Source organism: Camelus ferus, chromosome 9 (genome assembly GCF_009834535.1).
Source record: "Camelus ferus isolate YT-003-E chromosome 9, BCGSAC_Cfer_1.0, whole genome shotgun sequence".
In the NCBI taxonomy this organism is placed as follows: Eukaryota; Metazoa; Chordata; class Mammalia; order Artiodactyla; family Camelidae; genus Camelus; species Camelus ferus.
Genome location: NC_045704.1, coordinates 66,915,441 through 66,941,911, shown reverse-complemented (window position 1 = coordinate 66,941,911; position 26,471 = coordinate 66,915,441). Strand labels below are relative to the sequence as shown.

General features: G+C 37.1%; 2 protein-coding genes across 3 annotated transcripts in view; one reads left to right on the top strand and one right to left on the bottom strand.

Moving 5' to 3' along the window:
• Positions 1-4,855, bottom strand: part of LOC116666106 (serine/arginine repetitive matrix protein 1-like) — a 115,997-nt gene extending 111,142 nt beyond the window's left edge. The window contains exons 1-2 of the mRNA XM_032488206.1: positions 4,753-4,855; positions 3,478-4,217 (exon numbers count right to left, since the gene is read on the bottom strand). Of these exons, the coding sequence (XP_032344097.1) occupies positions 3,499-4,217; positions 4,753-4,855 (822 nt within the window). The 3' untranslated portion in view covers positions 3,478-3,498. The remainder of the gene's footprint in view (positions 1-3,477; positions 4,218-4,752) is intronic.
• Positions 1-26,471, top strand: part of ARHGAP29 (Rho GTPase activating protein 29) — a 67,208-nt gene that overhangs the window by 7,268 nt on the left and 33,469 nt on the right. The window contains exons 1-3 of one of the 2 annotated variants that reach the window (XM_032487122.1): positions 3,821-3,961; positions 9,327-9,563; positions 20,662-20,796. In XM_032487122.1, coding sequence (XP_032343013.1) covers positions 9,359-9,563; positions 20,662-20,796 — 340 coding nt within the window. In that variant the 5' untranslated portion in view covers positions 3,821-3,961; positions 9,327-9,358. Of the gene's footprint in view, positions 1-3,820; positions 3,962-9,326; positions 9,564-20,661; positions 20,797-26,471 lie in introns of those variants that run through there. The other variant, XM_032487123.1, reaches the window with a different exon arrangement.

Sequence of the window (26,471 nt, the reverse complement as noted above, 5' to 3'; positions counted from 1 at the left end):
GCCCTGGGAATTGTTCAGCCACAACCTGTGGAAATTCTTTGCCCATCCTTGTGGAGTTGCCCCCTATTCACACTCTGCTTTGTATTCAGCAGGAAAATTAAGGAATTGCCTGTGCAAATTTCTGGAGCTCTTCCTTTGCCTACATTCTTCTTCTCTGATACTCTGTCCTGCAGATTCCAGCTGCCCCAGTCTCCCCCTGAATTATGATCTCTTTCTCCTCAACTTAACAGGACTACCACTTTCTGTTTGGCTTCCCCCTTCCTGTGCCAAGGTCTAGAATGTGCTCTAGGTAGAAAGTTGGGGTGATTGTAGGGATCACCTCATTTGTTGGTGATTCCATCTCTCCATGATCAGGGTCCTATGCTGTTTATAGTCTAATGTCTGAAAACAATATAGTGGAAGTCTGGTCTCATTTATTTCTGCACTTGATATATTTAAAATCTTAAATCCTTTTTAATCTAGAGATTTTCTTTCCATTGTTTTCTATGCAATTTATTTAAGAAACTGTTGTGTGCTCTATAAAATGACCTAGAGTCTAGATTTTGCTGGGTGCATCCTGTGATGTAATTTAACATGTTCCCCTGTCTTCTGTATTGCTTATAAAGTGGTCATTGGACCTAGAGCAGGGTTTCTCATCCTTGACAGTATGGACCGTTTGGGGCTGGGTAATTCTCGGTTAGGGGTGGAAGGGAGAGGGTTGGGGTGATCTCCTGTGCAAGTGGGATGTTTAGCAGCATCCCTAGCCTCTACCCAATAGGTGTCAGTACAACACCCTCCCAAGTTGTGACAACCAAAGATGTCTCCAGACATTGTAAAATGTTTTTAGAATCATTACGAAAAGTAGGGTATCTAAACTACAGAATCAACTTGAGGAATATGAAGATACTCACCTAGCAAAAATAATAATACTATGTTAACACTGAAGACAACACATGAAAAAGATTTTAATAATTTGTAAGTTGAAGCTTTACAGAAAGACTGAAGAGCAACATTACAGAGGATGTGAATTTCTGTTTTAGAAGGGAAAAATAGACAATAATAATGTAAAATGGTACAAACACAGTTTCTCTTCACTTACGTTAATTCCGTAAATATTTTTCGGCAACTTCTTGAACATTTTAAGATGTTGGACTTCTACAATACATATACAGATGCTTTTACTTTTTCTTTTTTCTTTTAACCCTTTACTGTTTAATTACAAATCAAGAATTTTGGGCTTACAGAAAGATATTGTTGCAATAGTGTACTTTTTACACTTGAAACTTACTTATGTGATATAAATTTTCTTTAAACATGGTGCCAGTTAGGGGATTAATGAAATAACCATTTTAATTTGAAAGTGAACTACTATTTTTGCTGATGTTTCAAACTTTCAAATTCCTACTTAATAAGGAAAAACAGTGGAGAAAATGACAGACAATATATTTTATAAAAAGATTTAAAAGGAGGATTAGGATTGAAAGACTCCTCAAAATTTCCCTCAGATAGCCTGCCTCATAACCATCTAATACTCATTGAAGACCCACTGTGTGTCGATTCTATGAACAATAATTGGCTGTTTTGAGATGGTTTATGGATAAACCTGATGGGAAGGGTCTTGAGATTAACCTAAAGCAGAGCCAAGAGGCAGACTTTCTTCCCTTGAGCTCCCTGAGGGTTGCTCTGGCTTTACCTTCCATGGCCTTTAGTATCCTTTCCTCTCTCCCCCATTGATGTCCTTCAGTTTAGTCATCAGTGGTTTCCACGGTGAGTGTCCACTGTGCATTTCTCCTCCAGTAGGGTTTGAAGGAACACGTGGTTGTTAGGTGAACCTAGCATTTCTAGTGCTTCTGATCTGGGCACAGTTAATGTTTAAATTTTAATAGGTAAGTTTTAAAAACTTAAGTCTGCAAAATAAGAGTGGAGGCCAGGAAGTCAAGGAGCGTGGGTTCTCGTATTTATCTTTTGCAGGGGCCTCACTGGTTTCACTTACCCAGAATTATTTGTGTGTGAGAGGTGTCGCTCTTCCCTTTCTCTGTCAGTGGCTGGTCTCCCTATTTCTTTCTCTTTATCATCGCTCTCTTATCTTCCCTTTTCTGACTCCATCTTATTTTTTCTTTCTCTGCCTCCTCTTGTCTCTGCATCTTTCTTGATCTTCTTTCCCTCTCTGTCTTTCTCTCCTCTACACAGTCGTTTCTCACCCTCTCACATCTCATGGATTTTTCCTCTCCCTCCCTCCCTGGCGCTCCTTTTTGTCTCTGTCACCTCACTACTTCTACCACAGATACCCTTTCTCCCCATGAGGACCTTGTTCAAGACATTGTCAGTTCAACTTTAATAAGGAACTCAATCCTCTTTATTAAGGAAATGGTGATAATGGGATAAGATAGTACAAAATAATTAATATATTTAAAAAAAGAATACAAGGGGGTATTTGAGGTTGAGTGACTTTCTTACATTTCTTTCCCAAAACCTTGCGTATGATTTAATAAGAATTGTGCTAATTCAGTCCCCTTTTGGTTAGGGACCCCTGACCTCCCATTAGTTTGTTTCACTTCAGGGCATCATTAGTTTTTACGGTGAGAGTCTGTGGTGCATTGCTCTTTTTAAGTGTGGTTAGAAGGAAATTTCAGTTGAGGTTTCCAGAGTATCTTTAGCATGTCCTTGGTACTGCTGTGTTTGGGGTTTGAAGGGGTAAATTTGTGTAAGCTGAGTCTGAAAAATCCAGTATGGAGCTAAAATAACTAAAAAGCTGAACATTTTTATATTTATCTTTTCCAGGCAGCACCTGAAGGGCCAAATTTGCTTCATTTCTCTAACATTGTTTTCACTGTAAGGGGTCAAAGATGTGAGAGATTTTCCTCTTCCCTTTCCAACGAGTATTTTCTCCTTCTCACTTCTGTCACTTGGCTCTATCATAGTCACTTCCTTTTTCTGTCTCTCCTTTCTCTTTTGTCTCAGTATTTTGTCTTTCTGCCTTCACATGTTGCTGCTTTCCTTGGTTTTGCCCCCCCCCATGCCTGCAGCCCCCGTTTCTTCCTGCCCCTCGTCCTCACCTGGCCTGTGTTTCCCCTGCTTTCTCCCGTAGGCAGTGCGCCCCGCCTGCACCACCACTCCAGCACCCTCCTCCTGTGTCCTGTTCCTCCACCAGTTCTTTCTGACTGTCCCAGCACTGAGGAACTGACGTGGCTTGTTCTCGTGAGGAGTATGATATGGGAGCTTATGTACTTTCGGCCCCTGCTGGTTTTCCTTAATTATTCCGTCTTTTCCATACCCTTTTCTCATTCCGAGCGACTCTGAGAGAGCAGCTGAAGTAGCATGGGTCTAAGCGGAAACTGCTACCCCGTGCAGAGGGCGGGGGAGTGGGCTGGTTCTGAGGTAGTTCGTTCTGGAAAGGAGCCAGGCCTGTGCTCCACTTCACCTGAGTGGGGGCCTGTTTTTGTTTCTGTTTCCTTAAAGGAGTTGGAGAGAGAGGAACAAGGTGGTCAAAAGAAGTACCTCATGAGAAACGTAGGTTGCTCATCCGGTAAACTCCTGTTTGCCAGGTCTGGTCAGCAGGTGACTTAGGACGGTCCCTCCGCCTGGCCTGCCGCAAGCCGCGCGGGGCGGCCAGCACGGCCGCGACGCGGGGACAGTCTGCGGGCTGAGGCACAGCTGACAGCCCGCGCCCGGCGCCCAGCCCGCGGCCGCCCCCACCTGCCGCCCGCGCAGGGCCCCGCCCCCCGAGCGCGCGGGCCAATGGGCTGGGGCGAAGGGGGCGGGCCGCGGCCGGGCGGGAGGTGCGAGGCCGGGGGCGGAGCGGCGGCGGCGGCCGGCGCGGTCGTGGCTGCAGCTGCAGGGGCGGCGGCGGAGGCTCGGCCGGGCGTCCGCGGGCCGTGGGGGATGGGGGCGGCGAGCTCCAGCCCTCGGCGGCGGCGGCGGCGGCGGCGGCCGTGAGTGTCGGGCGGGCGTCCGCGTCCAGGACGCGGGATGGAGCGCCGCGGTGAGTGTGGGGCGGCTGCGGCGGGGGCTGAGGTCACCCGCGGCGGCCACCCGCGCGTTGCCGTCCAGGGTCCGCGCGGCCCTGGCGGCGGCCGGGAGCGGGGGCGGCCACAGGCTGCGCTGGCGGCGGGCCGGCCCGGTGTTCCCGGGACCCCTGGTCCTCCGGGAAGGGTCCGACCGGGTGCGGCGGGAGCGGAGGAGCCGGGAGGGCGCGAGCAGTGGCCCTGGGCAGATGATGACGATAATAAAAGCGAACACTTAGCATATCCCAGGTTCGACGTACTGTTTTCTAAGAGTGCTCCGTATTTTAACCTCACGACAGTTCCACGGTTATTTAACTTTTCACAAGGGGAAACAGGTTAAAACTGCCGGAACTCACAGACTAGTAATTGGCAGAGTGCGGTTTAAACTCAGGCAGCTTTGTCCCAGAATCAGTGCTCCCTGCCGCGGAGTCTGGTCTTGCTTCCGACCCGGTCCCCACCTGCCCCGACAGCAGCCCTCCCTTCAGCTGGGTCTCGTTCCCGAGATGTCTTAGGATATCCGCAGTGCATCGTTCTCGTCTCTGTAGTTTGGGCTGAGGGAGGGGTATTTCGATCAAAGGCCTCCTCAGTCTAATTGATTTTTCCCAATTCCGTTACGCCTTGCTTTTACTTTTTTTTTTTTTTTAACTTATCCCCCTGTTTTCTTTTTTATGGGTGAGCTCAAGACTGAGCTGGAGTCCTGGTAGCTAACGATCCTCGAATCTCCATGTTCATCTTTTTGACTCTCTTTCGCAGGAAATTGGCGTCATACCTTTTCGGAGGGCAGGAGTATTAGTTGCTAAAGGCTGGAGCTGAGCGCCCTTCGCTTTCTCCAGCTGCCTCTGTGACACTGTCTCTTGTTCATCGCGATCCATGCCTGCTGCCCCTTTTGGTTGCTCTATTTTCCCACTCTGTTTAAATCCAGGGATAGGGAACGTGCTCTTTGGCATTGGATAGTTTTTGGCTGGTCAAAGGAGAGCCCAGGAATGCGAGATATTCTGGAGGCGTGGGAGTTTGGGCAGCTTCATCTTTTTTAAACGTGCTGAGTTCTAACTGCACAGGAATGAAGTCTATGTGCTTTGCACGCACATAGAAATTAGTTATTTGCATATTGTTAACAAAACTTTTAACACGCCCCTATTGTGTTTTTTTCCTGGGGAGTGCTTTTAAAAAATACAATCAAAGACTTCCAGAATGATTTTTTTCTGATTTTTAATAAGTATCTCTGAGTAGATTCTTGCCAATCAGAAATTGTACTGAAATTTCAGATTTCTGAAATATATGGAGATTTTTCTGGGTAGAAATAGTAAGATGGGAACTATTGATATTTGGGGTTGTTTTAACTCTTCAGCTAGACAGCCTAGTGCCTAAAATGAAAATACTTCTGTAATAATACATTTAGGGCGGAGGTACACGGAGCAGGGGACATTCGATTAACACAGGCTACTGAAGTCTTGGAAAAGCCACATTCCAAGGTACCGGAAAGTTAGTGTTCTCACTTCTAATAGATATAATACTTAGAATTTAGAACGTACAGAGAAAATAGTTTTGCACAGTAATTTTCTTTTTGCTACAAAGTTCTTGCACAATGGATAAAATGGGTTTTTTTTTTTAAGCTGGTGATTTGGAGTTGGAAGAGATGCAAGAGAATTAGGAGAGTTTCACAAATACTTTGCTCAACAATCTGTTTACACAGTTCAAACTTCACTTGGAAGCGATTTAGTAGGCTTCCGCAAAGTCAAGTTTCTGGAATTGTTTCCAGTCCTATATATATCTTGTTCACAATTTATATACTGTAGTGAGGCCACATTTTGTCTGTTACTTAAGTGTGTTAAAAAGCATCCTCCCACAGTAAAGTGCTGCTGGTGATAGTGGCGAACAGTTACTGTGGCTTCATGATGAACCAAACATTGCTAAGTGCTTTTCGTGTTATTATATCATGTACTTAAATTGCCAGTTGAAATCTGTTAGTAACTACATTTTATGTTAGCACCAACTAGAGGATGTTCATCTGGGGACATGGGAAAGTAATGTGAATGGTCTGAGAACATATATGTCCTCCAAACTTTCTCATTATCATAGTCCAGATTTTATGAAAGCTTGAATTAACTTATGTTACTAACATTTTTTTTCAACTGTTATATTTCCTTTTTTCAGTTTGCAATATGAAAAGTAGTAAAGTGTCAATAACAAAAGCAGTGCCTTGCTCACTGCAATGCTGACTAGAGGTGGAGTATAACCCTTTTTAGTTCCTCTCTTCCCCACCATTTTTGTTTGTTTACAGATGTTCTTAATGTTGACTAAAAATATTCAAGCATTTTTAAAACACTTTTTACAACTTTGGGTTACTAATTTGACAGTTAAAGTAAATTATTTTTGCTGAGATAGGTGAATTGTTTTATTTGAGACTTGTGATATATGCTTTAGTTTTTATAGCCATCTTTTTACCAGTGGTGGTGACCAGTTTTTTAATTTCTTAAACTAAAAGCCATCAAAATTGATCAGAGTGACTTTATTAAGTAAGCTGCAAAATTGATAAATTAAACTAATAGTCTTCTCAATTAGTGATTTTAAAAGAGTTGCCCAAACAAGGCACTTGAGTGTTTTGTTTGTTTTTGTTGGAGGGGAGACTTAGGTATAATAATAGTGCCCTTAAAATTGTCCTGAGTTCATTTTAGAAGTTATCTACATATTTAAGGATTAATGTTAGATAAGTTTGAAACCAGATAAAATGTAGAAATTACATTTTTAGAAATAATTTGAGATCAACAGTATTGAATAAAGGAACTTTAAAAGCTGTTAGAGAGGTGTTGGGGTACCTTATTTGATAACCAGAAGTAGAGAAAAAATATTAGAAATCCACCTGTGAGTTCACTTTTGTATACCCCTGCCTTTACTGAACGTCATGTGCTTATTTTCTTAAAATACTATTTTAGAGATAGATTTTTAAAAAACATGTATATTTTCCATTCAAAACACTCCCAACAATCCAGAGTTAACCATTTTTATTTCTATAAGAATTAATTGAAACTCTACAAATTTAAAAGCTCGTTACTCACTCTGCAAATTCTTTACTCATGCTGCAGACAGTTTTAAGTTGCTCATCCCTCATATGCCAAGCACTGTGCTATAAGGAGAGAACACATGGTTAGCAGACAGACAGGGTCATGATTTCCTTGAGGTGATAGTCTAGATAGGGAGACATGAATCATCTATTTGAACTTCAGAAAGTGCAGTGATGAAAAGTGTAAGATGCTATAAAGCATCTAACAGGAGATTATTTTCTAGTTTGGTGGTGGTGGTGGTGGATATGGGGGTGAGGGAGGTCCAGGAAGATTTCTTTGAGGAAATAATCTTTGAGCTGAGATCAGAATGAGTAAACAAAGAAGGAATAGTCCAGGCAAATGGAACTGCAGATAGACAGGACCCCAAGTCCAGTAGTTGGTGTTTTCCAAGTTTTAGGGACAGGACCCATTAAAAGTATGAGACCAATTTGGTGGATTGCAACCAGCATTTTAAAAAACGAAATGGGAGAAGATAGAAAACATCTGCGTGTATCACCTGGCTCCTTAGCCAGGATCTGTTCTATGTTTGTGCATTACCACACACACACCGCACACAAACGTTAACATACCTAATGTGTATACTGGCTCATGATGTAAAATTATTTCCTACTGTGGGTCGCAGTAAACAAATAATTGTTGGAAGAATGAGAATGAGGTGTGTGTGGCAGGAGTGTTGAGTAGGAATTGTGACTCCAGAGGACATGGCAGAGATAAATAGGAGCCAGATCTCATGTTGACCCTTGTAGTGTAGAGTAGCTTTTCACTTGTCCTTTGGAAGAGTTTTGAGCAGAGAAATGACATGAGAGTCATGTTTTGAAAATGTACTCACTCACTACATTTGGAGTGGGACATGAATGGATATAGAGAGATCTTTATGAAATTAGTAACAATAGCTCAGACAAGAAATGATGGTAATTCACATAGTGTGTAGTAGAGATAGAATTGGATAGATTAAAGAGCTGTAGATTAGGGAAAAAAATCTAGAGTTGGGCGAGGTATAGGAAAGAATATATCTTATGTGTGACCCAGAAATAAATATTACAAAAACTTTCTATTATAAATTTCACAGAAGTCCTTAGTAATTCTACCATTTTGAAATTATCTAAATATTCAAGACAAAACATTTGAAAACTGTTTTAATGATAATGCTTGAGCTAATTTAATGCCTCTGGTCATTTCCTTTTTGATTTCAAGAGATATAGACAAAATTAGGACTTTTAATTCTGGAAAGGTAAAATGAAAGGATGAAGCAGAAACAAACTAAGATTTTCTTGAGTTCCAACTATCTGCCAGGTTTAGGTGTTTTAATATATGTAGTCTTCTAATTTTATGTTCCCTTTTAATCTTCACACAGCCTGTAAGCAGTTGTACAGGTCACACATTTAGAAAGTATTCAGCCAGGATTCAAATGTCTATCTTTCTTATAACAAAAGATTGTGTTTTTATTACACCATTCTGAAATTACCAAAAATATTGCTCCAGTAATCATACATTTATTTGTTCAACCAATCCAGGTGTTTCAGATTAGTGGACATCCTTAGAACTTGTTTTTAACAAAGAAATATTCTTGATGAAAGGTGATAACCCAGAATATGTGTGTGTATGAGTATGCATTATATTTAAGAACAAACTGTAATTGAAACTTCTTTAATGTGTTGGGCACTTCTATACCACTGTCTCTTTTAATGCTTACAAAAGCTCATGATGTAGGTGTTGTCAGGATGTTATTCCCATCTTACAAATGAGCATACCAAAGTGAATAGATGATTAACAGCTTGTCAGGTCACACGTAGTAAGTGATGGAGGGGGATTTTGAAAACAGGTCTTTCTTTTTTCAAAGCTCATATTTCATATGTATTTTTGAAGGTGATGCCATGAGGGAGATTATGTCCTTCCACTAAGTGACATTTCAGAATAACTTACAGTTTAAAAAATTTTATACCCTAGGAGTTAAGAAGTTTGTTAGGTGCATGAATTTTGGTAACAAAGCAGATCAGGATTCAAGTACCAGTTCATCATGTATCAGCTGAAAACTTAGGCACATCTTTTACCCTCCAAACCTCAGGTTCCTAACTTGTGAAATGAAGAGAATAGTAGCTTGCATATCATAGGGTTGTCAAGATTACTGGCACTTAATAAATGGAAGTTACTAAGTAGTACAGGATTTTTTTTTAATAGAATGCTGAGGTGGGTTTTGGGCTGTTTGTGAAAACCTAGTAAATATCCCCTGGTTAATATAGCATTTGTGTTTCTCTCTTTCTTTCTTTCTTGCCCCCTTAAGGATTTCAGTTCTTTTGACTGTTCCATGAAAGGATGATTGCTCACAAACAGAAAAAGACAAAGAAAAAACGTGTTTTGACATCAGGCCAACTCTCTGCTGATGTGACAGCTTCTGAAATGGGGCTCAAGTCCATAAATTCCAACTCCATTTTGGATCCTGATTACATCAAGGAGCTGGTGGATGACATCAGGAAGTTCTCCCATATGTTACTGTATTTGAAGGAAGCTATTCTTTCAGGTTTGTCAACTATTTTCCCTTAGCATCCTTACTGGGTACTTTGTAAAATTTTAAATGCCATCCTAGCTACAGACAAGTGTGCACACAGTGGTGGGAACAGGGTAGTCTGCTTTAGTTATTTTATGGGTTTTTGTCTTTGTTTTTGTTTTTGTTTTGCCAAATGTTTAATTTTTACAGAGTAAATTATTTTTTAATCAGATACAGTGCAATACATAATAGAAACTTTGTTAAGTGTGAGAACAAGAATGCAAAAAGTGAAGATCAGTCTTTGGTTTTTAGAAGTTGGACGCATTTGACATAGGCAAATTTTAGAAATCTGGGATTTTAACCTCCTTGTTAATAGTAACACAGTGCATTGATTGGTCTTTAATAAGAAGGCTAGGGTTTTAAGTTTATATTGTTGATACTTCTGCCTGGATTCAATTTTCTCTATTGTTCCTAAAACTTAATCTAAAATCACTGATTTGAGTGAATTTTTGTTCTCAAAAATCAAAATTATGTTCTGATGTTCTTTTCTTCAATTAAGGGGTAAACACAGAATTTATTCTCTGTCTAGTTAAAAGTGGATTAACGAGGCATGAGACTTGATTCTCCTGAAGTAAAGAGCTATATACATCTGTACTCCCTGACTTGATGTTAATACCCAAGTCTTTCAACTTTCTGTGCCTCTTTTATATCTAAATTTGATGGCAATGATAATTAATAATATACTCCCATTCTTTCATAGTAAGTAGTAGTTCAGTCCATAGTTATAATGGTGTGTCTGGGTGCAGGAAATGAGGACTCCTCATGTTACTTAGATGAGACCTTCTGGTGCTTCATAGATGTTTATAAGATTTCAATAAATACTTTCTATGTGTGTAAATTAAATATTCACTTTCTGATTTGTTCTGAAGAACAGAAACTAAAAGCATGTCTTGTATTTGTCCTAAACGCTCTTTTTAAGAGTTTATTTCTAACCTGAATAATTTTCAAGTTGAAATGCCCTAGATAACTGGACTTGAATTGTAGCCTCAAAATTTTAGTATTTGAATTTTCCTTGAAATGACAGTCACATAAGTCATTCTTCTGAGACTATATATATATATATTTTTAGAAAAGGATTTACCTACATTCCTGTTCATTTTAATAGCTTGATTTTGAAGTCTAATTATGAATAAGTAAATGGTAATAAAGTTATCTTGTTCTAAATACTAGTAACAAATTTATTACTAAAATAACACATCTGCCATTTATTTAAAGAAGCATACCTTTGTAATAAAGATTTGTCCTTAACTGGGTTAATTGTTTTAAATTTGCTTTTTGACTTACATACAGTAAAATTTATTCTTTTTGATGTAACTTGGTTAATTTTGAATTTGAAATTTAAAATGATGTATTAGTTGACAAATCATTTACTTCAATTTAGGGTAAAATCTGATTTTATTTAATGTATCAATTTAAATAAGTTTTTATTAATATAAATAAGATTTAGTTAAGATATTTATTTGTTTTTGTTTCCCACAGGAGATTTATATCATTTGAAAGGCTCATTTTGCATATTTATCCCTTGTTTCACAGATTTAAAATGATGGTAATTTAAAACAAGTTGGACCCACTCCTTATCTCTACAGTGTTTTAATAATGAGTTTTAGTTTGTGAGTAGACAGTTTGTAGGTTAGGAAGGAAGAGAATTGAAAGCTGATCCTAAGTGAGAAAAGAGAAAATTGGTAATAAGATAGCAAAAGGAGACTACCCTTTGAGATAAAAGGATGTGTGGAAATGTATTTTTTACAAAAATGTAATATTAAAAATCTGTAAGGATGTTACACATTTAATAAGAAAACCAGTACTTCAAAATTTAAGTACTTGATTGTATTGCTAATAATAAAAAAGCTTACCATTTATGGCTGATGAATTGATTTAAAAATGTAAAAACCATCTTTTGGATAACCAACTCTCATTAATAAGCAGTGGCCAGAGGATTTTCATTCATTTATCTTTGGATCGATTTTAATACTTGGTTCTTCAGTCAGGGTTAAAAGGATTTATGAATGCCATCTCAGAATAAATCTTGGATTTAACAAGAATTTGTTTTCTCTGTCTTTGGAACCTTGTTACCAAAATCTGGAAATATACTCTTTAGTTTATTTGAATTGATAGAGCTTTTTTGTTTGTTTGTTTTCCTAAAGGGAGTATATATGAACATATAAATTAACCTCATTATCAATGATAAGAAATGCTGTATAATAATATGCTTGTTTATGTTTTTAGCTTGTTAAGAGTCTCATACTACACCTTATTTACTTAATAATTATTACAAAAATCACATGAAATGTAATATTCAGAAAAATAGGTAAAAAGTTTAAATTCTGTAACTATTTAAGGTGGTATTATTACATATGTTCCTGGACATAGACACAGGCCATGCTTTTGTCTTCTGGGTATTGAGAAATATCCCTGGACTTCCGTTCTTTAGTACCACCATAGTTGTAAATGTGGCCAGATAGCAAAGAGCTGGCCACTGTTTTTCTTTTGGAGTAAGGGACCCTTGTCAGTATCGTGTCCGTGGCCTTGCCAGTATTTTATCTTTTGCCTCCTTAAGAAAAAGGATGCCAATTTTTTGGTATTGTTTGAAAAGTTAGCTTTTAAGAATATAGACTGTGGGTATGCAGATCATCTTTGGTGTAATCTGAATACCATTTTCTTTATGTACTTTGCCTGTCGTGAGGCAATGAAGTACAAAATCTCTTGACTGTTGTTTCAGGTGGTCAGTTGTGTTGTTGAGGCAAGGCTTAGATTAATAGCTTTGTGATAGGTCTATAGCCACATTTCCCTTTCCCTGAACTAGTGATAGAGATGACGTATAATTGTGCTTTACATTTCACAGAGTACTTTTATATACAGGCAGTATTAATCACACAGTCCCCACAAAGGCAAGTTCTTTTAGCTCCATTTCACAGATGAGTTGTATGTATAATTTAGATTATGTGATTTCATCAACCTCTTATTGTTGATGAATAGTGGTTTCCTTTGGAACCCAGGAGTCATGAATGCAGAATGGTGGGTTATTTTCAGCTACTTCACATGGCAGTCACTCTAAAAACACTGCTCAGTTTTCATTATTTCATTAACCAGTTCTGTTTTCCGTGGAGTTTATCTAGATCTGCACTGTCAGTATGGTAGCCTCTAGACATGTGGCTATTTAATTTAATTGAAATTTGGAATTCACTTTCTCAGTTGCAGTAGCCTCATTTCAGGGGTTTATTAGCCACCTCTGGTTAGTGGCTGCCATTTTGGATGGTGAACATATAAAAATTCCCATCATTACAGAAATTCCTGTTGAACAGTGGTGGTATAGACATTTGACTTTCATCAGTCTCAAAATAATGAGATGAATTCTTAAGCTATAAATGTTTTTGATTTCTGTAGCATGGAAAGAAAACCTAGAAAATGTCATTGGAACAAATTTAAGACAGTTTTCCCTAGAAGTAGAAACTTTTGGAATCTATTTGGAATCCCCTTCTTTAAGTTGCCTTTGGAATGTGTAGGTTTCATGTAGTTCTTTGATTTGAACTAGCAGATCACTTTTCTAGACGTTTTATACAGTTTGGTGAAATTGGTAGTAGGAGGTTGCAGAGATCGCTCAGGAAAGAGAATCACACAGTATAGGTTCTAGGCCTAGTTTTGCTGTTGACTAATTTTGGAATATGGTTTGTCATTTTATAATTTGTTAAGAATGAGGTGCCTACACCAGAGACTACTGATTTTGTAATTCTGTGATTCCAAAATTGATTAGAGTTGGAAATTCTTCAATGTCCACAATAGTGACAGTTCAGAGCTGAAGAAGACAGCTAAGTATTTGTTTTCAAACTTCATAATGAATTTTAGAGGACATCCACCTCCTACCACTCTACAGGATTTTTTGTGAGTTTTATGATAACTGTCTTAAGTATGGTGTTCATGGAAATTTCCCAAGTGAGAATATGAAGCTCGTATTACAGTAGTTATTGAGAACTGATTAGCGAAAATTAGTGCCTGCCAAGGAACTCTGTGCCCTTAACAGAGTAAAGATATGTATGCACTTCGTGTCTACTGTTTTTATTTACAAATAAAAATGGAGAGCTTAATGTGGGAGATCAGAGGACTGTGAAGACACTTACTTGTTTGACAGGATAAATGATAAGAGTTTGTTGATTCTCTGTCCACTGCTTATTTCCAGGGGGAGGTTACCCTGTAGTCTTATATAAGTAGCAGATGTGGAATTCAAAGTTTTAGATCTCTATCCAGTGTCATTAAGGTGCATTATGAATAATTACAGGGGCAAAATTTGCATCTTATGTTAAAATGCTGAAGGCACGTGACTGCAGATTAATATGTGTGCAGTCTAAGTACCAGTTCAGGTTTATTGTTGCTCCTGCCCAAGAAATAATGTGTTCTGAACACCAAAGAACACGTTTATAAATGTTCTTCTAGTTTATACAATAATCTTATACTCTGTCTTTGTGACATACCTTCCCATTCCCAGGTGGAACACCATTCAAGGAAGTTCAAACACTGGGAATTTGAAAAGTGCAGGGTTTTTAATTGGACTAGAAAGAGTAGTGCAAATTGCTTAATTTGTCTGATACTCAATGCTTGGAAGTGTCCATTGCAGTTATAATATATATTTGAAGAAAATTAGACAATTAGTCTAATACTTCTTGTAGCTTTTTGATTATATAATACTATTTTAAAAATAGATTTTAATAAAAGTTTACTGTTGGGACAGTGGTGCAGTGGTGCCTTGTTTTTCTTTTTTGTTTTTTAAATAGTCTAGAAGGGAAGATAATACTTTATCATCAGTTTCAGGTAAAATAGTTCTCTAATTTTCAAAAAATGATTTCCAGTTTAAGAGTGTATCACTTTTATTTTATAAAAATGTAACTAATCTCATAAATGATAACTTTTGATGAATTCTGGGTCCTAAATTTGACAGAACTATAGTCAGAGTGGTATGTTAACTTTCCTAAAGCAGATTTTATTGAACAGAAGGAATTAAGTAAAAATTTTAATGCCATTAAATATTATATTCTGTTGTAAGAGGAAAGTTCTGCATAAATTTTCAAAGTCTTAATTGAAATCCTGTGTTGTGGATTTATCCAGAGTGAATATACAGGAGGATGTGTACATTTATTTCAGGCAAATTCCAATGAGAATTAATTTTATCATTGATGAGTATTACTTAATTTTCAGCCTCTATAGTGTGCCAAGAAATTTTGTGAAATACTAGAACCATCAAGTTGCTAGTCTCCAATATGTCCTCCTGCTGTGTTCTTCTAGCAGTAAACCTCTCTAGAAGTGATTTCTAATGGTTATCATTTAGGAAAAGCTAATGTGAATGTTCATGGGTTATGGCTTAGTGCCTAGGAGGTAAAAATGAATCTTTGAGGAAGGAACTATGAAATTCAGGTAGCTCATTTATTACACATGTGCCAGCTCTTAGGAGATTTCCTCTTCTGCACTTATCTAGAATGGTTTATGTAATGTAACATCATTTATAATAGTAACTGGCATGTTCAGTTGGAAGTTAAGGCCCCTTAAATGACACACAGGGTACCTGTCACTTAACTATAACTTCTTTAACCATGTGATACATCATGGTGACTAAGAGCATATATTCTAGAGCCAGAACCCCAAGGTGGAATCCTTCACATTCTGCCACTGTTTGTGTCTAACCACGGGCAAGTTACTTAATACTCTCTCCCTCAGTTTCTTTCTACAACTGCCAAAAGGAGGTAATAGCACCTACATCATTGGGTTGTTGTGAAAATTAAATGAGTTCATATATGTAAAGTGCTTAGAATTAAGTGTTTAAAATGTCAGCTATTATTATTTTTATAACACCTAAGTGGCTGGATAAAGAAAGCTGCTGTTCAGACTTCACTTTTATCCTGTAAATTCAGAAGTCATTACAGAAAAAAAGTGAGTTTCCAATGATAAGTTCTGAAACTTTTTCTCTCCTTCTTGTTTTCATTGCTTTCCCAGAAGGGTTAAGCTGAATTAACTAGACTTATTTTAAAAATTATTGTCATTTTTTTTTAAATCAAGGAAAACACCATGTTTTTTTTTTTTTTCATTTATTTACATAAGCATTTCCATGAAGTGTTTGCAGTATAAACACTGTGGTATTGTGTTAACGCATGAGAACCAAAAAGTGGAACTGACTGATCTGTTCTTACTTGATAAGCTGAATGAAGCAGAAAGTAAATGGCACCAGTGAATGAAACAATAAATTAAAATTCATATTACAGGGATGGTAAATAAACAAGCCAACATTAGGATACAGGAGTTTTCTATATAACTAGTGTTAAGACTGGTTAAACATAGTATTTGTATATATGTTACTTTGTGGTATAAATTAAATTTCATTACATTTACAATATGGCCACTATAGAATTTTTAAATTATCTTGTAATTATATGACTAATAATTTAACTTGATAGGTATAGAAATATTTTTATAAAATATATTCTTAATTACTATTTTATTTCTAAGTAATTTACTAATTTAGATTTTATATGTAAAATGAAATTGAAATTTAACTTTTAAAATTAAAAATTTTTTAATTGAAGTGTAGTCTGTTACAGTGTGTCAGTTTCTGATGTGCAGCACAATGTCCCAATCATACATATATATGTACATACATTTGTTTTCATGTCCTTTTTCACTAAAGGTTATTAAAAGATATTGAATACTTTAGTGTCTCTTTTTCATTAGCCAGAATATTGTAGGACCATACTGTAAGTGTATTTGTTACTCCCAAAGAGTTTTTGTTAATGTGGGCTGTATCTCTTACTGTTCCCTGTGTTAGAAATTAATACTAAGAGCAGTGAAAACCATATAAAAAACACATACAATAATTTTGAAATATATTTATTTCCACATAGTTAATTTTCTGGACTCCAAGAAGACCAGAATTTATTACCTTGGTTTATTTAAGCATTTAAACCATTAGTGTTTTGTAGTTCTTGCTTAATACTCGGCACTAATTTTGAATATTGGTGGTGGTTGTTGACACACAAGAATCAAGCTCTTTTGTCCTGAGATCTCAAAAGTATTTTTACTTGGCATTCCCTGAGTGTATTGTCTGTAGCTTTTACTGCGAAACTTCAGAGTAGGGAATAGAAATGACTGGCTTTCCTTCCTCTTTTTTAAGGCTAACATAGGTTAAGCTTCAGAAAGAGGACAGCACAAGTCTTCATGACACTAGGGAGGCATTCAGCCCTGATTTTGATAAGTGGGCAGAAGTATTACCATAAACTAGCTTCAGTTAGTTATATATATTATATATAAAATACATACAATAAAGAATAGACTTTGCACCACAAAACTGGGGATGGATACAATTATGTCATTTCTTATAGCTATTCAGATTGTATTATTGTCCCAGAAGTTTCTTTTATTTCAAAGCTACTAGGTTCCATTTCAGCCGTAACCTATGTTATTAACCTGTTTCTGCTTCTGTATAAACTAATGAAAATAGCTGCAAACATTTACAGAGGGCTTATTATGTTCCAGCTACTCTTCTAAGTACCTTTTGTTTTTTAACTCATTTAGTCCAACAACCCCATGACGTAGCTACCAGTGTCTTCTTTTTTATCAGTGAGGAAACTGAGGCACAGAGAGGTTAAGTAACTTGCTCAAGGTTTATCAGCCATGGAGGTGGAATTTAGATTCAAGCAGTTTGGTTCCAGAGACTGTGCTTTTAAGCAGCCCCTAAGCTACATGCCTCAGCTAAGTAAACCTACCAGACTAACCTGCACGGCTACAAAACAGAGTAGGTAATAATCACTTAATTAAGATGATTCTTGAAATTACATGCTTACATTTCCCCTAGGAATTTTAAAAAGTTATAAATGAAATTTTAATTATAAAAGTAATATGTGTTTATGAGAAAAATTCCAACAGTACGTAAGTTTTCTAAAATCTTTTGCTCATTTCTATTTCATTTTTTAAAGACTATTTTTAGAACAGTTTTAGATTTGCAGAAAAACTGAGAAGATGGTGCAGAGAGTACCCAGACACCTGTATGCCTAGTTCCCATTATTAACATCTTACGTTAGTCTGTTCCATCTGTTAAGAGTTAATGAACCAATATTTGGTAATAATGATACCTTATTATTAATTGAAGCGCATAGTTTATGCAGATTTCCATAAATTGTTCCTGATGCCCTTTTTTCCTTCGAGGATCTTACCATACTACATTTAATCATCATGTCTCCTTAGGCTCTCCTTAGTCATGGCAGCTTCTCAAACTTTCCTCATTTTTGATGACCCTTTTAAGGAGAGCAAGTCGGGTATTTTGTAGGATGTGCCTTGATTAGAATTTGATGTTTTTCTCATGATTAGACTGGGGTTGTGGGACATGGAGAGGGATATAACAGATATAAAGTGCCGTTTTCATTATGTCATGTCAAGAATACTTACTGTGAACATGATTTATTACTGCTGATGGTGACCTTGATCACCTGCCTTGAGCGGTTGTCAAGTCTGTCTAGTGTAAATTTAGTCCTCTTGTCCCCCTTTCCATATTGTACTCTTAGGAAGAAAGGCACTATGCACATGCTTCATTCACCTCCTTGAGGACAAAATATCTGTAGAAATCATTTGGAATTCTTTTATACAAGAGAGTTGTGCTTTCCTTTCATTTATTAATTTATTCAGTCATTTATTTGTATCAGCATGGATTCATGAATATTTACTTTATACTTTGGGTTATAATCCAGCACTACTTTACTTGCTGCTCGCATTTTTCCCGCTTTGGCTTTGGGAGCTCTTGCAGTTGGTTCCTGTGCGCTGTTGGCATACCCTCTGCAATATGAAGGCTTGTTTTCTCAGCTCTTACTTTCTGGCATTACAGGATGCTCGTAACTCACCTCGTATATTTTTTGACCCAGTCCTAGAACCAGCCATTTCTCTAAGGAGCCCTGGTTCCTCTTATTGGAGAATGGTATTAGAAGCCAAGATCAGGATGCTAGTATGCTTGTTGCTACTGGGGCATCATTTCTTTTAGGCCCTCTCAGCTGACAGAGCAAAGAAATACATGTGTGTGTACTAACCTGTGTATACACACACGTCTATAAACATTTCTGTATGTAGTCCCCCTATGTGTTAAGCTAAACATGAATTCTTACTGAAGTATCCAAATCTAATCTGTCACTCCATGGATCATTATAGCCTCCTCTCCCTGCTTATTTGTAAATTTCCATTCCAGCAGTCTGAGTCCTGGCTCGCAGTTGTTCACTTCCAGTATACATGTAGGGCAGTTATCAGCATTGTTAACCTAACCCCTCACTGGAAACACTTCATCAACTAGAGTACAGGGCGTGTGTGCGTTTCCTTTGCCGTTGTCTTGTGGACACCACTCATCTCCAAAGCTGCTTAAGTCAGCACCAAATCTCCTGTGTTTCTTTTTCTGTCATTAAAATCTGTTGGATGAATGAGTTGGATTTTTTCCTGAAGGCACGCTGTCCTCTTTGCTTCCATCACTATCTGAAGTATCCTTCTTTGCCTCTTCCTGGAATACTCTTTGCCTTAATATACCCAGCTTCCTACCCTGCCTGCTCCTCTAATACTACACATTTCTCTCTTTTGGTAATGCCAGTAATAAATGGAATATTTGATAGATGATGGTAGAATTTTTAGTTTTTATTTTTTATCCTGTAGACAGTTTTTCTTTCCAGTGATTATCTGTTAACATTTCTGAAAAAAGTTAATCACATAATTATAAAATGACACTTTAAAAATGTTTTTTCCTCATTTTTTAAGCTATTTCAAGAGGGAGAGAGGATAACATTAAGAGCCAAGATTCTAGAATTACTCAGATTTTAAGTTCAAATTTTGATTTGGTGAATATAGGTGTGTCTCAGTTTTCTCATCTGTACAATGGAGATTTTTTAAATTATCTACCTAATAGGATTGATGTGAAAGTTAAATGAGATAATATGCTTTAAGTGCTTTTAACAGTGTCTAGCACATAGGAAGCACTTAATAAATGTGCTGTTGGTAAACAGGAGTGCTATGTAAGGTTATAGAAAAGAACATTACATAAGAGTATTATATTTAAGGTGCTTGTCTTTTCATACTTTTGAGGATTACTTCAGGGTTTTAAAGGTTTGGGTGACTGTCTGGTTTGCCTGGGATGGTGATCTAGGAGCGTGCCTGTTGTGCTGGCATGATTATGAGTAGGACATGCCTTTATTCTTGCTAGATATTTTAGTTTGGAAGAAAAAGTATAAGGTCACCTTATTTCCAGGCGTTACAAAATGTCTGTGTCCCTCTGGTGAGGGCTGGTGTAAATGGTAGAGTAGGCTAGAGGTAGACAGATGGGGACTGGGAAAGCGTACACACTGAAGTGAGCGGTGCTGCTCTGTTTCAGCTGTTTGTGGCCAAGGAGGCCTGGTATAACCAGATTTTGATTTTTCAAGAGTAGGCAGAAATCTGGAGCTTTTTAATTTAATTTTTCTAAAAAGTACAAAATTTCATTGAACCGTATAAAGATCTATGCACTTTATTGCATGTAAATTATGTCACAGTTTTTAAAAATAGGCAGATCAGATGGTGGTCCATATATATATATATGCTTGTGAGTTGCTAATTTCCAATATCTGATACTATCTTAATGCAAAGACTCAGTTCTAACACAGAAACTTAACATGTTAACTGCTGTTTAATACCAGTTAATATAGCAGACATTGTAGGGCTTTAACTCTGTTACCATATATATTTAAAAGTATGTGATAGTAAAAACTGTAAGATAGGAAAAACTTACATTATAAAGTTGCCTCCAGGGAAATCTGGAGAGCACATTTAGACTGGGAAAGCTGAAAAAGGTCGTGCTAAATTGACCATGACTGTGAGTGCCTTTGAAATCCTTAATGAATTAAAATGATTATGGATATTTTGAAGACTAAATAAATTACATATAATTGCCATGGTGAAAATATAAGTGAACACATAGTAGGCAGAAATTATGGAACCACTGGTTCTGCTTGAAATGCGCTTCAAAATACTCTTCCTTAGTTTAGATTCCTGACACTTGTTTGGGAAACAAATTTAAAATTTTTTTTTCCTTCAGACTGTTTTAAAGAAGTCATTCATATACGTCTGGACGAACTTCTTCGTGTTTTAAAGTCTGTAATGAGTAAACATCAGAACCTCAATTCTGTTGATCTTCAAAATGCTGCAGAAATGCTTACTACAAAACTGAAAGGTAAGAAAAATAATACTAACAGTGGGTTGACGCAGGCAAAAGGGATCCAAGTGATGTTTTGTGGTTTGTAACGACTGTAGCGCCATCTCTCATGGCATCTGTATGACGTGTACCAGTGGGAGTTGTGTATACTTTGATATTTAAATATCCCACTAAGTCACACCTAAAACTCTGTTTCAAAAATCAAAACTTTATTTGGCAGGAAATGTTCTAAAAATACTAACTGAAATAAACTAAACAACTGACGTTTGAGATTTTTTGAGTTTTTTTAAAGAGTGTATGCTCTTTTGAAGTAGGTTTTTAGTGTACAAAAAGTCTTTGTTATCTGAGGACAATTGATGCTGAAAAATGGCCATTTATAGTGACTCCACTTAAAGGAGGGAACCAAATGGAGAAAAAGAAGACTAAATTGGAACTTTATTTTAAAATGTGGAAAAATGAAGATAAAATTGTAAAATAAGTCTATCATGTATGTGTATGTTTTGTGTATATATGTGTACATGTACGTGTGTGTATACAGTACATGTGCTAAAAGAAATAAGAATTAGGACATTACCCCTTGATGAAATGATTTGCCACCAAAAGTTGTTTGAATCCGTTATTCTAGGCTGCAATATATAAAGATTGAGGATGGAGGCAGGGAGTTCAGTTAGGAGACTGTGAGAAATAATAGATGAGGGCTGACAGTCTGATCTAAGACAGAAGCTGGGTTGTGGCAGAGGTGGAACCAGAAGAGGGCATGGCATGGATGTTGATTTGGGGAAACATAGGACAAGTTGAATGTTAGGGGTTAAGTTGAAGTTTGGAGTTGAACATGCGGACTTGATATGTAGGTGGTGGTAGGAGAGGATGACACCAACTCAGAGTGCAGAGTAAATAGAAGACTGAGTATGAGATCCAGGGACAGAGAGAAGATAGAGGAGCCCGAGAAACATCTAGGAAGTAGGGAGATGATCTGGAGAAAGATGTTACGAAATTTTATAAGTGTCAGTTTCTAAGAAGTGATTGTCAGTGTTAGTGTCAGTCTGATAGATAGTATGAATTCAAATAATTTAACTGTAAAAAGTGTCACCATAGGTTGAGTAAGGAAACGAAAGGCTTCTTTCGGGGGAGGGATTACGTATGGAGAGTCTGAGAGGTCAGGTGGGCAGTATCCAGGCTAGAGCGAGACTGGGGCTGTGATACAGGGCACTTGTATAAGAAGTCTGAATGTGAGAAACAGGACGTGATGGATGGACACACTCATACGTAGAGAGGGCCAAGGCCAAGTGTCAAGGGGGAAGGCATGCAGAGAAAGTAAAACCTTGTCATTAAATGTGATCCATATACTTAAGAACTGCCTTCCCTACCTTTTGACGTAGGTTTATCCTGTTTGCATGGTTCTCTTTTTTCTGTATTTCAAGCACTGAAACAAATATAGATGTCTTTAAAGTGGAAGAAATGGATAGCTTCTGTTATGACTTTTAAAAATGTTTAGTAACCAGATTTGTTTTTTAATAGATTGTTTGTAAGTGCCATGTATCTTAACTTAGATAGGGAAATTTGTGTCTATAGATAGTAAAATTTCCGTGCTTGGAAATAGTGACCACAGTTCATTCAGTTGTTGTCAGTAGCTATTGTGTGCAGGCAGGATGTCCTGGGGAAGGAGTGTGTCTGTGTATAGTGATGTCCACATTCCAGAAACAGACTTGAAGAAAGTGGCCTCTCAGCTGCCTGAAAGACCCTTTTTTCTTTGAGGTAAAGCAGTCTTTTGAATATTATTTCCCACTAAGACTGTCTTTGCCCTTGGGATTATTGTTAGAATTTTACTCTTGTGTTTGATGAAATTTAAAAGATTATTTTGTTGTTTGGGCACTTACTCTGTTTCAGTAGGACTCCATGACACAAAAGAACTTTAAAAATTGTGTCTTCTTTGGTGTAAGTTTAAGTTTTTTAACTAACTGCCCCCATCTTATTGTTAAGGCTGTCTAAAAATATCATTTATACCCCAAATGAAAAATACTCAGTAACCTGAAAAATTGATGTCAAATCAGAGCTCATTTAATTGTTTTATTTAATGGTAATTTAGTTTTCAATCCCTGGAAAAGGCAAGGGGAAGGTAAAAGCCATTTTTGGATGTCTATTCTATGGCAATCTAAATATTTTACATATGCTGTCTGCTTTAATGTTTTCAAAAAAACTTAATAAATTTACATTTTTATTCCTATATTAAAGGGGAAAGCTTAAAAACTATCGTATATTAGTATCAGAAATGTGGAGGTCATTTTGTCTTAACCTGCTAATTACATTTTTCAAACAATGGTAACCTGACTTACTTTGGAGATTTTAACTGTCAGATGCATTTTGCAAATATACCAAACCATTTCAAAGAATAACATATACAGAATAACTTTGGAATCAGAGAGGTATAATCTTGTTTGTGCTTCTGCAGGTTTGAAGGCATGAAATATCTCCACTTCCTATGCATAGTAATTATAAGCACAGTGGTGTAAAATTGGAATCTTTGACTCTTATTTTTCAAGTGTGGAAATTACTTTTTAATAACTTTAAAAGAAAAATTCTTAGCTTTTCCCCATTCATTCTAATAGTGATTTTTGTATTTCCTGTGTATCCTCTTGTTTCCAAGCAGGAAGTTCAGTCTGACAAAATATTTGCAGTGTGTTAAGAGAGATACAGCTTATTTGTGAAGTAGATGAAGACATCTTCAGTACTCAGTAATTTATTATGTACTTAATATTTGTGTTTTCATCAGTTACAAGTATTTTGGTAAATCTTATTTGTAATATAATTTAAAAGGACCATTTTTTGGTTTTTCGTCATCTGTGTTTTGCCTTATATTTAAAAATTGACAAACAAACAAGAAAAATAATCTTTAATTATGCACCCCAAACTGTAGAAGCCTCATGTTTTCTTTCTGCTTTGAAACTTACTTTTTTAATAGGCAGTTCATTCACATGGTTCGTAGTACAAATGGTACAAAAGAATATTCAACAGTGAATTGTCTTTCTACCTCAGACTGTAGGCCTCCCTTCCTTTCCTTAAATAAGCAACAACTATTACTGATTTTTTCTGTATCTTTCCAGAGACATACTATACATATGGACGTAAACACGATATGTTGTCTTTTTTAAAGAAAAGGTAGCATTCTGCTCCTTGCTCGTTGTTCTGAGTTACCTGTATATAAAGGGTCTCCTTATTCTTTTGTTGTTACTTGTTTTGTTTTTGTTTTTTAAAGCTGCATGGTAATCCATTCTATTGATGTACTATAATTTATTTAACCAGTTCACTACTAATAGGTGTTTGGATTGTTTCCAATTTTTTTCTGTTACAAACAGTGCTTCAGTGAATAGCTGTGTGAATTCCTAGATGGGCAGTTACTGGAACAGAGTGCACATGCATCTATATTTTTTATATTACTGAATGCCCTCTGTAGGGGTTCTGTCCTTCTGATAGCAGTGCTGAAGAGGCTGATTTCCTGCCCCTTTGCCAACAGAGCTGGTTACCAGACTTTGTTATCCAATCTGATAGTAAAAACTGGTGTCTTGGTGTAGATTTGATTTGCATTTCCCTCATTTTGAGCACAGTTGAGTATCTTTTCGTATGTTACAGAGCCATTTGCGCATCCTTTTATGTGACTTGACTGTTTATTCATTGTTTTCTTGATGGTTGGTCTTTGTTTTAGTTTTGATTTGTAGAAACTCTGTATAAGGTGCTTTACATTTGTTTTCTCGGTCCTTCCCTTCAGTAATATGCCATATTACACATGGAGAAATTGAAGTTAGGCGGTGTGTCCAGAGTGACACACAAAGTGGTAGGGGTTAGATCTAGACTCAGGTTTGAAACTCTGGGGCCTTACTTCCTCTCATTGCTGTAACATACTACTTCTAAGCAGAGCACTTCAGGATAGAAGGGAGTGGATGATGTTTGCAGCAATAACAGCTGCCATTACTGAGGGTGTGCTTGCTTATGGCAGCCACTGTTAAGCTCTTTACATGGGCGACCTGTTAATCTTCACAGCAGATTTTCGAGATCAGTACTATTATTACATCAGCTCCCATTTTGCAGATAAGAAAACTGGGACACAGAGACTTGTCCAAAGTTGCATACATATTAAGTGGGAGAGTTGTTGAGAGTTGCAGAATGGTCAAGTAGGATGAAAGCTTAGAAGGAAAAAGGCGTCTAAGTTTGACTAACGCAGTTGGAGGTTGTTGTTGACAATGTTGTTCAGTGGCATGGAGTGAAAATAACATTTATTGAGCATTTTCTATGTAATAGGCTCTGTTCTGAGGTCATTCGGTCTTCACAGTGGTTCTCAAAATACATATTATTATCCCCATTTTACAAATGAGGAAACTGAGGAGCAGAGCAGTTAAGTTACTTAACCTAGTTAAAGACAGAGATAGGACTTAACCTAGGCAGGCTAGCTTGGAACCCATCCTTTTAACCACTCTTACTCTATATGTGGCTTCTTTATACAGAGTTGAATAGTTGCAGCAGATCATATGGCCTGAAAAGTCTGAAATATTTGCTGTCTAGCATTTACAGAAAAAGTTTTTCAACCCCTGCTAACCATTAATCTGGGTGAAAAGCCAAATCCTGGTGAATTCAGTCATTATCTATTTGTAGAGGTTTGGCAGTAAAGAAATGCTGAATTACATTGCATGGTACCTTTAAGAAAAAATATGGTAAAATTAATTTTTTCTCTCATAGGGAAAATGTGAGTATGCTGTTAGCAGCATAAGAAAAAACTGTCAGCTGGTAGGAGACAGTGAAACCATGAGGGAGGAGTGCTGTTTGTGGAGGGTGTGGAGAACGAATACAGGAGAGAATGGGGAGATTTATGATTGGAAGGGAACCAGAGACTTTTTTTTGAAACACTGGAAGGAGCAACAAAGGGAAAGGATATTAGAAGTATGGAGCTGTTTTGCAGTGGAGGCAAGGGCGATAATAGGAATTTTCATTAGATGGTTGTAGCCTCATTCAAGTAGGAATGAAGGTAAGAAACAAAGACGGTTCAAATAATTGTCTTTTCGCTACTCACAGTTACTTAATCTCCCAGTCATGTTTAGTGCTTTGAGAAAGTATATTTATAGGAAAGAAAGAATAATTACAGAATTTTACAAAGTGTTATGAAGTGTTTTTTTTTCTTTAAAGTCTAATAGGTTAAAGCTAGTAAATATGAGAAACTTTATATTTTTGTTAATATTGCATTATAAATTACATTTAGAGTCTACTTCCCAATGTGATTTTAAAAACAGCATTATTAAAGTATAATTGACATACAATAAACTGCCCATATTTAAATTAAGGGTACAGCGTAATCACTTGTGACATGCGTACTCTTGTGAAACTGACAGTCTGGGTGATTCCTGCTCCTTCCTCATCCCCCCACCCCCGCGCCCCTCTGCCCCCGCCGGTTTTGATATATTGTGTTTTCATTTTCACTGTGTTCAGAATACTTTCTAATTCCTCTTTTTTCTTTGACCCGTGGGTTATTTAGAAGTGTGTTAGTTTCCTAATATTTGAGGATTTTTCCAGAGATGTTTCTAATCTAATTCCATCCAGTCACAGAACATATTTTGCTCGACTTGACTCCTTTTAAACCCATTGAAACTAGTTTTATAGCCCACAGTATGGTTGGTCCGTCTTGGTAAATACTCAGTGTGTGCTTAAAA